The 16,795-nt window shown below is 29.4% G+C and overlaps 1 protein-coding gene across 1 annotated transcript in view; it reads left to right on the top strand.

Annotated features, from left to right (window-relative positions):
* The first annotated feature begins 4,079 nt into the window (after positions 1-4,079).
* Positions 4,080-16,795, top strand: part of LOC117171688 (ubiquitin-conjugating enzyme E2 R2) — a 31,939-nt gene continuing 19,223 nt past the window's right edge. The window contains exon 1 of the mRNA XM_033359218.1: positions 4,080-4,734. Within this exon, the coding sequence (XP_033215109.1) occupies positions 4,561-4,734 (174 nt within the window). The 5' untranslated portion in view covers positions 4,080-4,560. The remainder of the gene's footprint in view (positions 4,735-16,795) is intronic.

Raw genomic sequence — 16,795 nt, 5'->3', positions numbered from 1 at the left:
ACTTGTGTTATTTCTAAATAAGAATGTTTGAAATTGAATAATTTAAAAATTAGAGTATTGAAAAATTTTTTTATTTGATTTAAAAGCTCCAAAAATTGATTTTTCGACTAAAATTTTGAAACTTTGACATTTTTATTAGGAACAAGTTGAAACTGTATAATTTCACATTTAAAACGTTCAGAATTGAACAATTTTATTTCTGATTAAAAAATTTTGAAAATTGTTCAATTGTAGATAGATTGTATGATTATTAGTTAAAAGCGGTCAACGTTGAATAATTAAAAAAGGTGAACTTTTGAATTTAAATAATTTTGATTTCGAAGTGATTAAAATTTGAAAATTTGAAATTCAAAACTAAATTAAATGTTTCAAAGTCAAAGCTTCTAGAAGTCTATAATTTTAGCTTGTTCTTACATACACAAATAATAATTTATTAATAATATTAATTAGACAAATTTTTTTCACATGAAAAATAAATTTATCGTCATCTTCGCCGTTAAAAGTGGGAAAATGTTATAAACCATTACAATTGAATTATTAAAAAAAAGTTAAAACGAAGTTTTAAATGGGAAACATTAAAAATAAAAATAATACAGTGAAACCCTTCAATATCCCTCCTTTCTATAGCCCTTCCGAGACTGGACGCCACGCCGCAGGTAGGTGTAATAGGAGCTGCGCTGGTGCGCGGGGTCTGCGGTTGTCGCTCAGAAGCACTCAGGCGTGAATAAACGAAAGCGGTTTGGGCTACGAGTTAGTTCCCACCGACCGTCAGCCCCAACATCGGCGCTATAGAAGAGTTTCACTGAATTACTATGGAACATTGAAAATTAAATTTATGAGTAATAATTTTTTTTTACCAAGAATTGTGATATTAAAACTTGTTCATATTCAAACTCTTTAAAATTGTAATTATTTTAAGTAGATTTAAATCGTCAAGAAATCAAAAGATTTTAGTTCTTATTTTTTTTTCAAAATTCAGCAGTCTTAATTTTTATTGTAATATTAAAACTCATGCAATGTATCAATTTCAGGTATCTCTATATTTATCTATTTTGATTTTAAGCGATACAATTTTTATCTTTTTAATTTAAAATCGGTAAATATTTAACAATTCATTTAGAATTATTATTCTTTCTTGAAATCTTCCAATGAAATATTTTTCAATTTCAAATTATTCATTTTTTTTTAATTTGGAACTAAGATGCTGACAATTTAAAAATATATTGGGGCAGGTGGGGTGCGACGGGACAGGTGTGTAAAACAAAACGCCACTATATCTGGAAAGATATTCACACTTCAAGTTTGATATTAATTTATAAAATTAAAATAAGTCTAATGAGTTGAGGAAAGTCCAAAAAGAATTTATATTTAATGAAAATTGTATCAGAAACTTAGTGCAAATTTTTAGTACTTCAGAACTCAGGAATGGTGTTATTTTAGAGAGAAAATAAACTACTAATAATGTTCTTATTCCCTTTTCCCTTACAAGAGTTTTAAAAAATGAAGTTTAAATTTTCTTTTCTTGACATTAAATTGAATTATAAATTATTTAGTAAAGAAAATTACGAATTTGAAATAAAATTGTCGTTGGGGACGAGATGCAACAAGCTGAATTAGGGCGGAATGGAACACCGGAACATCCGCGAATTTATCCTGTCGCAGTCATTGTTAGTGTACCTGGTCGCCGGTCGGGTTAGTTGCGAGATATTTTGAAGAAGCAAAAAGTGATAAAGTACGTGATATAAGTTATTAAAATGCGAAATTATAAAAGGAAGACTGGTAGACAAAACTGGCCTGAGGAAATTTTGAAAAGGGCATTCGAAAGCATAAGAAACGATGAGTTAAATTACCGTCAAGCTGAAAGTAAGTACGAAACTGCGGCATCAACACTTCGTCGCTAACTTGCTAAATATGTGCAAAATAATAGAATAGAAACGGTTTATCGAAGGAAGTTTAATTTTATTTTTGTTAATTATTTACTCAATAATAACAACTACCAAACAAATAAGTGTTGTATTCAAATTTAGTTTTTTCATCCTTTTATCTACGCAACTTTCAGATAATATGGATACATTTCTTTAAATTTAATTTTCAGATAAATTTTTATTATTTTAAATTCCTTTAGGGTCTTTCATCCTTCCTGTGCGTTAATTCTTTATGTTATGTTCTGGCTAAAGTACGTATTTTAACATTATATCTCTTCGAGTTGGTGTTCAATGACATAAATTTTTATTTTTTGCTTACTTTCTATTAATTTTCAAAATTATTTACAAATTAAAATTTATATTCCAATTGTTCCATACCGTCCCACCATTCGTTCTATTTTACCCGCCACGTGTTCCATAGCGCCCCACGTAACATACAATATGCGTGATACTTAATTTCTGAAAAATTAGTTCACTCCATTTACAAAAACATATGTGCAACTTGTAAATAATGAATTGGAACAAATTTTAACTAATAATTGTTTCTACAAGTTTTTACAGGTTACAGCCTAATTAGCGTCAAAGATTTTGTGCACCGTCTCGCCCCAATTTCCCCAAGTGAAAATAAAAATCAATTCAAATTATGCTTTTTAAGTTTCATATCAAATGTTTGCTGTTGTGGAACATTTAGAAAAATTAAATTTATATATGTATAATTCTAACATCTTATCGTTTTAAGGCGTGAATTTGATGAATTGTTATATAAATTTTTCATGGTACTGAATTCATTCGGGTGGAATATAATTAAAAATTTGTTTAATTATGAATTCTTTAAACTGAAATTTGTGCAACTATGTTTCAAATCAGACATTTTTAATATGTGATTTTGAAATGAGAACCTTGTAAAATTTTACAAGAGAAACATTTAAAAATTAAGAAATTCTATACCAAACTTTTTCGAATTTATGTTTTGGAGCACAAAAAAACGTTTGTTTTAAGGCCCTAAAAATTAAACTGCTTCATAATTCCGTCTTCAAAAACCTAATTTAAAATTATAAACATAAAAATCAAAAAGATTATATGTAAATATGAATAATAACTACCTTATGATTTAATATCAAGTAATATTCGAAGCAACTGGATAGATTTTTTTAGTAAAAAATGTGATTTTGTTCCAAAGAAAAAAATCGTGTTTTATCGTGTTATCGTTTTATCAGTTTATAACCAGCCATTTTTGATAAAAATTCAAAAAGTGAGCGCATTTTGAAAAATTTTGAGACCACTTTTTTCTGCATGTGAAAATTCTATCCACGGATATTTATAGTATTAAAAAGAACAAAACAATTTATCCTTATGATTTTTTTTCGATAAAAAAAATCTCAGAGTTATAGTATTTTACAATTTTTTTCAATTATCCAAAAATCAAAATTTTAAGCCAAAAAACGCACGATATGAAAAAAAAGTCAAGAGAAGAAAAACATTTCTTTTTGAAAGCCCTACAAGATTATCATAACAAATTTTTGGATTTTCTTGACAAATCGAAAATTCAAATTTTGATTGCACTAAAAATAATGAAAACTCAAAAAGTGCATTTTGTGGTCAAACTATGTAGGACACGAAAAAAGACGAATTAACAAAAATTGTTATCCCAAAAAAGACAAACAATTTCGTTAATAATCACTTCTTCATATGACGCGTACATTTTGTTTTATTCGTGAAACATAACATTGAAAATAAAAAAATAAAATAAAAATGTGTGGAAAAACGACGAAAGTTTCGAGAAAAACGATTGAACAAAACCTGTTTACAAATGTCTGTCAAAAATTGACCGCGTAGCGCGAGTGTCCCGATGAGAATGTGTGCCTCAAAGCCTACAGAGTCATTATCAATTAATCATTTCAAAATTCACTAATTTTCATTTGAATAGCAAGGATAGTAAGTGGAAAACCGATGATAAAATATTTCCATCCGGAAACATACGAACTTCAATGTAGACAGAATTTTATGGATATTTGTTCATTTTTTCATCCATTAAAAAGTTGCATAATTAGAGAAAGTAACAATTTAACATTCTAAAACAATCAGATGAATTTTCTTGAAACTTTAATATTTTTAAAATGCCGCGCCAAAACTGAAAAATGCGACGCGCATGCGTAAATTTTATCATGTCTGCGCAAGCGTCTCTAAGTCATTGCGCAACCGCAGAATGTCAACTGACGCAGACGAGCATCAACCCATCAGCTGTTATGTTGAACGCATCTTGAGCAGAGTGTCGTGTCGTGATCGTCGAACAGCCTGCAGCTTTCGTGTCTTGTTCCTTTGTTTATTTCGAAAGTAAATTTGTTTCTTCGATTAGATAAAAGAAAACGTGTCGCCTTGAGTTGAACACGAATGGGCAGGACTCTGAAGTTTTAATATTTTAAGCTTGGTAAAATCTCGAGGCAACCAGAAAGTCTTGAGTCTTTAAACTGATTGTGTCAAAGTGCCCATCCTATCCATAAAGACTTTAGTGCTTGTTTTAATACTTGGTGGTTTGTGCATTTAAGTTGAACTCCGATTTCCATTACCTGTTTTTCGCTTATTTGCCTGGAATAGAGAATTAAGCTTCTAGAGCTAAAAACGGGTAAAACATATCATGGCGCAGCCAACGAGTAGCGCCGTCAGGGCCCTTGCACTCGAATACAAAAGTCTCCAAGAGGAACCCGTCGAGGGCTTCCGCGTCAAACTCGTTAACGAGGATAATATGTTCGAGTGGGAAGTTGCGATTTTTGGGCCACCAGACACTCTCTACCAGGGCGGCTATTTTAAGGTTAGTATTGCTATATTAACGCACTTTTTTATGCATTTCCGTAGAAGCAGTGACGCCAGCAGCCATCCACGTTTGTTTTGAACGACATCTCTGTAAATACAATACACACAAATGGCGTTTTCGATTTTTAACAATACCAGGGTTTACAATTGTGTTCATATTTTAGACTGAGACGAATTTTGACTCGTTCCTTTTCTGTTAGGCGAAGGAATAAAAGTTATTTTTGGAAAAGTGGGACTTGTAGTTCGTGGGGGGTCAGATGTTATGTTTGGTCGGGCATAGTTCGGGGGGGGGGTAATTGTAGATTTTTGTTTATAAGTGTACACTACAGAAAATAAATACTAATTATGTAAGCCATCATTGACATTCATCACAGATTATCAATTGCTCGTCCTTTTCACCTATCTAATTTTTTCACCTGAAGTATACTATTTTAGAAATTGGTCACTTTTTTCTGTTGAGAAAGTGACACTTTGTTTAAATTGAAATTCATTTATTGATTTTTTTTCGATTCAAAGACCTCAAAATAAGAATGTTTATTTTTGGCGGCTTCCATTTTGAAGGCCTTGAATCTGCATTTAGCCGATTTCATATAAAATCGGGCAGTTTGTCTCTGGTGATGTCATGAAATTGATTGGGGTTGAAGTGTATTATTTACCAAGGAATAATATCAGACACATATCAGCGAAAAAAATTTTCCCTCTGCTTAGGATTACTTGATTATTTAAATGAATTATGGAAAAATTGTCGACAATTTTGTTTAAAATACGGTATCTTGGTGAAACAAACTGACATAATTTAATTTCCTCTGCAACAGCTTGTAGTGACATCTATAATTTCAAATTTCTCAAAGTAACTTGAAACCTTATTAAACCGACGTAAATTTGAGGGAATTATCATGTAAGTTTTGTCCTTGCTAAACTATTCCTTAATATAGACAAAGTAATTTTTTTCGAACTGTGCCGTTACGGAATTCTCCGTAGGGCTAACCCCTTCTCCAGCTCGTTCAGAGCTAACGTTATGGAAAATTCCGTAATAATAGCTCTAGCGCTATATTTGACCGATTCATTTTACGGAAAAATCCGCAATACTAGTCAGTGTCTATTTTTTATACCATAAAATACATTTTTCAAAATATAATTTCTTTTTTTAAATATTCAGTTTTATTTCTAACAAAAAAGGCAAAACTAATAAAGAAGTGAAATTAATCAAATCAGATAAGCTAAAATCATAGTTTCATCAAATTTCCGATTTAAAATCTAAATTCTGTAAATGTTCTCTAAAATGACGAAATTTGTAACTGAATTTTCCGAAATCTTTCATGACAGCCTGAGATTGTAACGGAATTTTATCTTACATTACGAAACAAAATCATTATTTTCTGTGTATCTAACGACAGAACTTCCGTTTTCAAAAAATTAAACTTTTTTGTGACGAGTTTCAGCATTTTCAGATACAACGTAAAAGAAAATCCTGTAATTTCAACTAAAAAGTTAAGAAACTTGTAACAGAATTGCTCTATTTGAGTTGCGATAAATGACAGTTTCTGAAGTTTTAAATTTAAAAAAAGAACACTGGAAAATGTTTATTCACGAAATTAAAGTATTCCGTAATTATTAAATTATCGAAGTTACATGAATTTCCACATTTCATGTTGCCGAAATTGGTAATTTACCGCGATTGAAAGATTCCAAATTATGGCAGTTTCAGAAAAAAATTATATTTACTATTTTTATCGGTTAAAATAATGTTTTATTTTGCATGTATACGTACATAGTTTAAACATTTTGAACATAACATAATATATATTATTCTAGCATACATTGGAATTTGGAATTTCGGTAATATTTTCATTTTGTTACTAAATATTTTGGGAAATTTTTTGTTTCGCTAATATGAACTTTTGTAAATTTTTTAATTTGGGCATTATATTTTCGGGATTTTTATTTTTCGAGAGAATTGTGTCATCCCATATAAATTTAGCTTCTTTGATACATAAAACTAGAAATTTTGAAGAAAAAAGAAGAATTAATATTTTGGCACATTTATTTTATATTATATAAAAAAAAAACAGTTTTTCTGTGTGAAGGGATAGTTTAGTGATGACGAAACTCATATGACTGTAAAACTAAAGAAAAATAAAAGGTGGTCTTTTTCGGAACATTCACTTTCTAGATTTTTTGTTCGAAAAATGTACGCCATTTTGGCAGTTGCAAAGAAAATGTAATAACTACTCGTAGTTCATAAAATTTTCAATTACCGAACCATGTCCGGCAATTTTTTCTGACACTTGAGTGACATTGTTCTTAAAAAATCATAAATTAGGACAATTAGTTCTTTAGAAATTACACTGAAGTGTGCCTCCATTTGCAATTCAAAATACAGGTCGATCAGGGTTCTTCAAATTCATTGCAGAGCCTGTTATTGCTTACAATAGCATTAATTAGCATCACCTGATTTCCCGAGTTGCCTAACTCGATTGTATTCCTAGACTTCGAATGATCTACCCACAAAAAACAATCAGGGTTGCACATAGGGAGTATGGAGGGGGGAGGAGTCACACGCGTGGCCGAGTGTTGGCAGCGCTAGCAGCTATGCGCTTGACTAAAATCTGCTTCCGCTTTCCCTTCGAATAGGGGTAGAAAACAAGGGTTGGTTCATGCAAAAACAGGAGTTGAAGGGCGGGAGAGAGGGAAAATCAAGGAGAGAAAGGTGATCTCTGTATAAAAAGGAGGATGGAGGAAATCAATGGTTTGTTGTCATTTCGCTCTTCGCGGTCAAGGTAATGGCAGCATCTCGCGTGTCTGGCTTTTGTTTCCGAGATAAGAATCCACCAAGGTTAGAACCATGGTCATTTATACGTCAATCTTGAATCACTATAGAAATTATCCGCTTGGACACATGGGATTGTTTAAGGTTTCTTGTTCGCTCGCTGAAGTTAAGCTGCGCTTGGCTCAGTTATGCCCGGATGCAGGTCGTCGTACTCTCTTATTCTCTGCAGGTTCACAATGAACGTGTAGAATGAACACATGAATCACAGTAAAACCATTACAAACTGACTTATTTTCAGACACTTTTCTATAGTGTACCTCTGATACTTAAACTTACTTACACAGTAGAATTTATTTAATAATTTTCTTTACACCGTTACAGTTATATCCTATGTCGTCAAACTCTACACAAAGCTATACATTTCATTTTTCAATTTCAGATAAACTCTGCAAGTCTACATAATATAACTCTTGTAGAGTTTTGTTGTGTCGAATTAAATGGAGTGCGGGGATTTTAAAGTGAAAATTGGTTGATGTTAAAAAATTATTGATTTAATCATTTTGTAGAATTCTTACCGCCCCATCCGAAATAATCCAGAAATTAACATTTGCCTGAGCAGCGGTTCCTTTAAAAGTTCTTTAAAAGAAAAATATTGTTTGTCTCTTTAGTTCACTTAAAAGAATTAAGAACGACATCAACAAAATTAGAAATGTGTTTTTTAAAATTATCTTATCAAATCGGAATAATATTCAATTTTGTATCAAATTTAAAATACGTTAATCATAAAAAAAAGTTTAGTTTTGATAACATGTCAGTAGAAAAACGTCTAAATTCAATGAAGAAGAATTTGTAAATTAATGAAAATGCTAACTACTTTAAAAGTTTAAAATTTCAATATTTAATTTAAATTTGAAAGTGATAATTTGAAAGGTGTCTATTTCGAAGGTCGTTTATTTAGATTGAAACAAAATTTAACCAATAGAATCATTTAGTTGAACCTAAGAATAATAAATATTTTGAAAGTCCGTAGCTACCTATACCGAAATTTCGATAGACATATCCGATTTTTTAATATTTTTTTGTAGGCATTAGGCAATGCCTTCGATTTTCAAATATTCCACATGTTATCATTTACATTTATTTGCAAATTATTCCAATTATGATATACGAGATGAACCACTTAAATCTGAAGAATTGGAATATCAATAATGTTTAAAAATAGAAAACTTTCAAATATCTTTGTCAATATGAAAGCAATTTAAACATGAAAACTGAATTTTCTAGAAGGAAATGCCATTGAAAAAGGCCTTGAATTATAATGTTTTAAATTTGAATAAAATTTTAATTATAGGATCCTTCATTTTAAATGAACCGAATTAGAAGACTTTAATCCAAGTTTGAAAACATTTAAGAAATAAATTTATTAAAATTAAAAGTTTTATAATTGGAAAAGGAACTGAAAATTAGATTTTGTTGCTTAGGTTAAAGTTTAAAACATAATTTTAAGTAGATAATTTAAAATCAGTTATAGATTCAAATAGCTTTAATATAAGCATTGTTTTGTTGCTTTGATCATATGTATGTAGTAAACACCGCGTAAAGGTGTTGACATGTTTCGATTATCAAATATCTTTCATGAGAGTATTTCTTTTGTTGTGCTTTTATTTTATTATTTTATATCACAAAAATTTAATAATCTACAAAGTATTTTCTATATGAAATCTGAAAGAGGATTTCCGTTTCCAGGTCTTTCTGAAATAAAAATTTTCTCTAGTCATAAAAATGATATAGTATCGTGTTGAAATTAATTCCCTGCTCTGTATTCGCTATTGTCTTCGATTTATTGTGAAAGATCCCAAAGCATTTTTATTCTTCTGATCGTGTGGCGCTGGCGTAACCAGTTTGACTTTCATCTCTTGTTCTATTCGGAAACTTTTTTTTTTTATCTCGATATTGACACTCATTTGAATTATTGTTATTTTTATAGATAAAATTATTTTTAGAGTTTCGTTTTTACTGTGTAACTATGGCCTCTAATCTGTGTAAATTTTACAGCAATACCGTTGCTTAAAATATAGTTCAGGGAGAAGTTGGCTCGTAAATGGAGAGTGGTTTAGAAAGCGGATAGCTTGTGCACAGGTAAAAAGCTTTATACTCTCCTGGCAACTCTTACAATTACCATTTTCAGAACAGGTATACCTATTTTTAAGGGATGAATTGAAATGGTAACTAAAGCTTGCAAAGTTTATAAACGGGAAGATATATTTTTTAATTCTCCGTATATTTTTTTTAGAGTACGTGGTTGGGTAAAACACAGTTGGCCGATCAGGATATTGGAATGAAACTTTTGTTGGTGTTACTGAAAAGTAAAATCTAGGGGAAATTTCAAAAATTAAATTAGGTGTCGCCTATAAATCACGTGACGCTGAAGGGGGGGGGGGGCGTCACGATTTCTCTTGTCCGAATGTTCGACTATTTTTAGCGCCATGAAATTTATGGACGGTCCCTTATGAATGATTAGTCTAGAAGAATATTTTTTCAGAAGAGAATTTTGAATTAGGTTCATGATAATGGTATTATACAAAATTTTAGATTTTTCGGACAATTAAGCAATTTTTTCTCAAATTTAATATACATTTGAGAAAAAAATTTCTTTTACGCTTTTGGGTCAAAGCTGCCTTAAAATTAATTTTAGAATCTCATTTTGATTTCTAATAAGGTCCTAAATTTTGGTGAAATGCTTTCTATTCTTGATATTTTTAACATTTTATAAGTTAATTTTCAACTATATTAATATTTTTAAATAAATTTCAATGATGTTCTGATGACTTTGTTATGCAGTATGTATTCATTTCTAAAACAGTTTTCATTTTTTGCGTTTCAAGGGAAATATTTTTCTCTTACAAGATGAGTCATACAATGGTAAATAGCATTTGCTGTGGAATAATCAATTTAATAAATGATTTTTTATAAGCTACAAATTTATACAGCAGTAATTTTGAAAAAGTTAATTTTTGCTAAAGTTCTTTGATATATTATTAATTTTGGCCTTTGATTTATTTTCCTAAGATTCTTATATTATTAAAAGTATACATAACAATAATAGACTGAAAGTTCTATGCAATACCGTTCACTTCGCTAGATTTAGAAGTTTCTATTTGACTATCAAATCATACTACAGTATTTAAATTTGATGGCAGAATTTACATATAGCAAAGCAAACAAATAATTTTTTGCTGGTCTAATGTATGGTAAACTCCTTAATAATAGCAGAATTGACTTAAATTATCAGAATTGAACCATTTTATGCAAATTTGTTAGTGACAGTATTGAATTTTTATTTATTAATAACAATTGAGCAATTATTTGTTTGCAACGTCCTTAAATAAAAATAATTTAACTTTAATTTTAACAAGTTCTCGACTTACAAAGAATTTAAATCGTTCAGTTTTAATATCGCTAAGTTAAAATTGCTTTAAATGCTATAATTTTCTACATTTAAAATTTTATTGATTCATTCTTCATTTTAGAATTTAGAGCATTGGTTTTAATTACTCGAAGTGAAAAAAGTCAACTTTAAGAGTTCGAACTTTTTAATTTCAGTGACCGTGATAAATATTTGCAAACCTGGATTTAAATAGACATAACCATTGTCATTGTCCTTAACAAAAAGAAAAAATATTTCCGAAGAAACGAATGTTTCAGAAGCAGTTTGAATTACAAATATTCGCGCCTAATTTTTAACACTTGTTTTTTTAATCTAATAAAATTGCTGTACTTGACAATTAATTATTTAATTTCGTCCCTTTTAGATTCCTCTTTTCTCTTTGACTATGCCAGTATTCATGGCATAAAATGTTGCTTTGTCCAGTACACTTTGTGTAGTCCGGATAAAAAGTGTGTACTTCGAAATCAAAAAGAGCGGATTGGAAAATAATTTTTTTAACTTAAAATTACTGTTCTAAGCAAAAGTTCTAATTTTCTAACCTAATATTTTAAGAGTGTTAAGAATAAACTTCAATGTTTATTTGAACTGTTATTCGTTGGTCTCTAAATTATAAAAATTCCTATTTGCTTTTCCGTATTTCTCTTTTCCTCGTTTTTCCAGCTAAAGGGGGACTGAATTAATAGAACAAAAGAAAAAAATCCAATCATTTTTTGTTAAAAGTTCATTCTTGTTGGTTTGAGAGTCTACTATTATGTTTTTGTTCGAGAATTCATCTTTTTGGTTTGAACTTTTAAAATGTGAAATTTAAACTACTTCATTAAATTATTTTTTAATTACATTTTTTTCAATGAAAATCTAACTATTTGTTTGAAAATTCGTTTATGTGAGTCTGAAATATAATTTTTAAATCTTACCAATAAAGTTATGCAAATACTTTTTCATTAATCTGATCTACAAAATTAAATATTTTTTAAATATAAACTATTTTATACGATCAAACTGTAATGGTTTTTAATTTGAGTTTAAGAGCATTGCAGAGTTTAGTTTTCAATTTGGCTATGTCTAGTCGCAAATTAATAATCTGCTTTGATTAAGGATTCAACTATTTTGTTGAATGTTCATCTTTTGTGTTGCACTGTTACATTTTGCGTTGAAAATTCATCTCTCTGTTTAAAAATTTAATTATTTTATTGACAATTTTTGTTGTTGTGAAAATTAATTAAATATTCCATTTTTGGTTGAAAGTTTATCTTTTTTAGTAAAAAATTAATGTGTCTAGTTTGTTGAAATTGTAGTATTTTAATTTGGAAGATTAGGAATTTAAAGAGTATCGTATTGTATTCGATACAATACTATATTTAAAACAATTTATTTCCCTATTATTACCCGATTTTCGTAAAAAAAAATTTATTTAGTTTTGTATTTCCAAATTGTAAAGTATCGAAATATAAATACAGCACTTAAGTGTCCAAGGTTTATTTACCTGTTGATAAAGGTATTTATAATTTATCTGAACATCACTTGTAAAGTTTATTCTGGTAATTGTGACTCTTGTTTTCACCCCCGAATTCAGAACGTAATATAATTTCATTTGATCTTGTAAATGCAAACCGATAGACAAAGCAGTAGTCACTTTTTGTCTTAAATAAGTCTATTTCTACTTTTTCCAGCCATATTAGTCTATGGTAGCCTTCGTATAATTGAAGAAAATAGAATAAGCAAATTATAAAAATATGTAATGCTAAACAATTTGTTAGATTTGTTGCCAACATTACAGGCGCGGTCAGACCTTGCAGTGGCAAAGAATCATAATCCGTCGAATCGAAGAAGGTCGCACGATGTGTCGTAATCGCTTCTGGTCGTTGTGAAAAGTTTTGCCATTAGGTAACGTCTGCTCAACTCCGACAACGACGAACCATAAAGAAAACCAAGGAACAATGAAAGTGAGAACAATTAGAAAACTGATTCCCAAAGCCTGCTCTTAACAAAACAATTTTTACTGAATTTTCGACATAATTATTTTTTCATCTTATTTTGATTTTCTCGTCCTTTTCAAAATTAAAACATTCTTAAGTTCCAAAAGTAACGCTTAATTGAGGAAAATATTTTGTGTCAATTCAAATTTATCTTAAATATTCAGGGAATATTGGGCTCGTTTGCTTGAGTTGGTCATATAGGTAGTTTGGTTTGGATATTAGCCAAATTGTTATTTATGCAGTGATATATTTCTAATATCTGTAAGAAAATGGAAAGAAGGAGATTGAGTGACGCGAAGCGAATTGAGGTTAATTAACTTTCTTTCTCTCTTGAATTAAATCCTGCTTTTTACTAAGTTTATTCAATTTTTCTTAACATAAGGACAAACGAGACTCAGCATTCACCTCTTTGCTTGCAACTATGGAGGAGGAAAGTCGAACTTATCCTTTCACCAGGTGAGGCCAGACGTTCTCGCGAGAGCAAACTATAAATAATACATGTGTTGCTCCCCATCGAATAGATTCCTTGAATGAAAACAGCCTCATTATTAAAAGCATAATTTGTGGCCAGTTAGGCGAGCTTTAATGTGTTTTAGAAAACACGATTAACATAGTCAAGTTCTATTAGCGGAAAAATCATGATTTAATTTTTTAATTGCTTGGAATAGGGTTCCAGCCTTTTATATTCTCATCATTTATGATAGAAGATGCTAATTTGTGAAGTTTCATCTAGCTATTGAAAATCTTAAAATCAAAATTGGCTCTGACCGAGTCCGTTTAAAATTATGCAGACGGTGCAACTTCAAGTCAAAGTATCATTCGCCTCTTAAATATGTTGTTCTTTAAAGGTGAATTTTATTTTACGGTTTTGAGGGAAAATCATTTTCGCGAAGTTATTATATTTGGGGACTGTTTTAGAAAAATACCATTTTTTCTTAAAATCTTGATAACAATTTAACTTAATTTTTTTTTTCTCATCGTGCTTATATCAAAACGACATTCGTAAGTTTTATGCACGCCAAATCATTTTTGTGACTGAGAATTTTGTTTCGAAAAATTGAATTTCACTTTCTTTTCGCGATCAATGCAAGATATCAGAAAAGAGTAAAGGGTATCTTTTGCGGAAATTTAAAAATAATCAAAGTTTTTTGTTAGTATTTTGTCAAATATTTTATTGTTTCTAAATGAAATGCAAAAAATCAATTTTTCAAACAAACAAATTCTCGCAATATTTCAATCAGGTAAAAAGTTATAAACGTTTGACGAAATTTTGTTGTGCAAATTAATAGTGTTCTTAGTTGGGAACCTTATGCTAGTTGCAGAATTTTTAATCCTAAGCTCTCTAAATCAAGTGATTCAAAGTTTTTATGATTTCCGAAAGAATGCTAATCAATATGAAAATTTAAATATTAAAATTGATTAATTTCAGATTAAAGCTTCTTACATTTTATAATGAATGGAAAGTCTCAATAGCCGATAAAATTGAAATTTAACCGTTTAAAGTTTTTAATTAAAAGATTCATTTAAATTGAATAATTTAATATCCGCAAAGTTTGAATTAAAATTAAAAAATTCAGAGTCAACAAAATTTCCAGTGAAAAAACTTAGAATTCGTGTAATTAAACCTAAAACTTAAAAATTAGATCATTTGAAATTTTGAACAATGTTAAATTAAATCCTTTAAGAATCTTGAATTTGATCTCGAATTTTATTATAAGTTAGAAGGGCTAAGGTAAATTAGTAGTTAAATAATTAGAAGTGTATATCGTTCAAATTTTGAATAAGTTGAGATCGAAGCATTTGTCAGTATTATTTTGGTCTTCTGCTTCTTCATAATATTTTGTATCTGTATACTACTGACATTTCGCAAAGAAGGTTTTTGGCTAGCCCACTTATAAAGCTCAAATGACGTCGAAATTTGCTCTTTCTGGTATCATTTGTAAACTTGCTTTTCGAGAAATTCTTTTCATAGTCATTTCATATAATCGGGAAAAATCATTTGTTTTTATTTCTCCATTCTCAAATTTTTCCTGCATATTTGAGAATCTTGAACAACAATTTTAAGGTAAAAAAGGGAAGAATTAAAATGTTCGAAGTTCAAAATAAAGAAAAATGTTTATAAAAATGCTCTATATTGTTATGAAAAAAAACAGCAGGAGGTATTTTATACTATTTTTAAAAGCTTGTGGGTGAATGCGTATTCCCAGTACAAGAATAGTTTTTTCTATTCAAAACTTTTTTTACAGTGAGCGATTGTAAACAAATTATTTTTCCTGATTACCAAATTTTGAAAAATCATATCTCGAGATTTTCGAGTATCACATTGAAATAAAAAATACATGTCGATTATTTTCGAACACAAAACGCGAAAAAAATTGTTTTGTAGAAAAGAAATTTTGATTGGAAATCTCACTTGTGATGACCAATATATATTATAGAACAATATTTATGATTATCTCGTCCGTTTTTGTAATTTGATTTATTGCTTAAATGATTTATAACAGATAAATTTTCTAGGCTTCGTGCCAAGATTGTGCAAACGATTTTTTTCTGTTTCCGGATAAGAATTAGTTCGACCAAAATTTTAAAAGCAGCAAATGTAAAAAAAAAAGAAAAATTGTTGGTGCACCTGATCTTCAAATAATCCCTCTCGTAGTAACTGGGTCGTGAAAATGTTTCGGTCGATCCTACTAGAGCAAATGGAACATGTTGAATGCAATGGGGTCATCATCTTTCTGGAATTGAGGTCAACATTTTTGGTCGTTTTTCACTTTGTTTATTAAAATCACTATAAAAGATATTCTTTATTGCATTCGTCATTCCTCATAAAACCAGTAATCTAAGATTCTCTTTGTATGCTACGCATGGCCGTTCACAGTTTTATCATCTAAAATTATTTCTTTGATAAAGTATCAATTTTCGATAATGTACTTAATAATTGAATGATTGAATACATTGTGAGTAATGTCAATATAAGTCTTCTCGATGAATCGGGTACAACGTATAGTGAAATGAGATGCGTGAAAAAAATGTTTAATTAAATGCAGACTTGGAAGAATGCGTTTAATTAAATTACATAATTTGCTCGGGCACAAATAAATTGCTTGAATCTCCAAGTTTGCACTTTTCTTCATAATAACGGCAACTTGAATTTGTCCTGAGATGAAATTTTTGTGTCATATTTTCCTGAAATAGTATCAGATAATAGATTTTTTTTTGTAATGCAGTTTGTCATCAAAATCTAGTTTTATTTTCAATACTATTTTGTTAGAGAAAATATTCGCCTACTGATCTATTTTATTAAAGATTTATTATAAATGTATAAAATTAGCGTTTTACGATGCCTAATTAAATTCATAGATTAGGCCAATCCAACTGAGGTGGAATCAGTAATCGATATTTTAGTAATTAAATCACGAGAAACTAGTAGAATGGCAAGTCTCACGTCAAAGCCAATCAGACTGTTTGCAAACTATCAAATAAAAATTTTGAATTATTTGGTTGAAAATTCATGTTTCTTGATTGAAAATTAACTTTTTTGTTTAAAATTAATTTTCTGTGGTTTAAAAGTCAACTGTTTTCTTTTTTTGAAGTCAAATATTTTGTTGTCTTATAATTCGACTAATTAGTTGAAGATTAATATTTTTGCGTACAAAATTCAAGTTTTTGGTAAGCAGATAATTCGTCCTTTTGGATTAAAAAATCGTCTTTTTTTTTTAAATCCATTTGTCTTCTAAGAAGATCAAATTTTTTGTTCACTGTAAAAACTGGAGATATCTTTTTTTTACAGTATTATTTTTTGCGTGTCCTGTTTTTGAATATGTTAACTTTATGCTGTTATTTTTAATGTGAAATAAATGAATTT

Source organism: Belonocnema kinseyi, chromosome 4, assembly GCF_010883055.1.
Source record: "Belonocnema kinseyi isolate 2016_QV_RU_SX_M_011 chromosome 4, B_treatae_v1, whole genome shotgun sequence".
Lineage (NCBI taxonomy): Eukaryota > Metazoa > Arthropoda > Insecta > Hymenoptera > Cynipidae > Belonocnema > Belonocnema kinseyi.
This window is presented reverse-complemented; position numbering and strand designations above follow the sequence as displayed.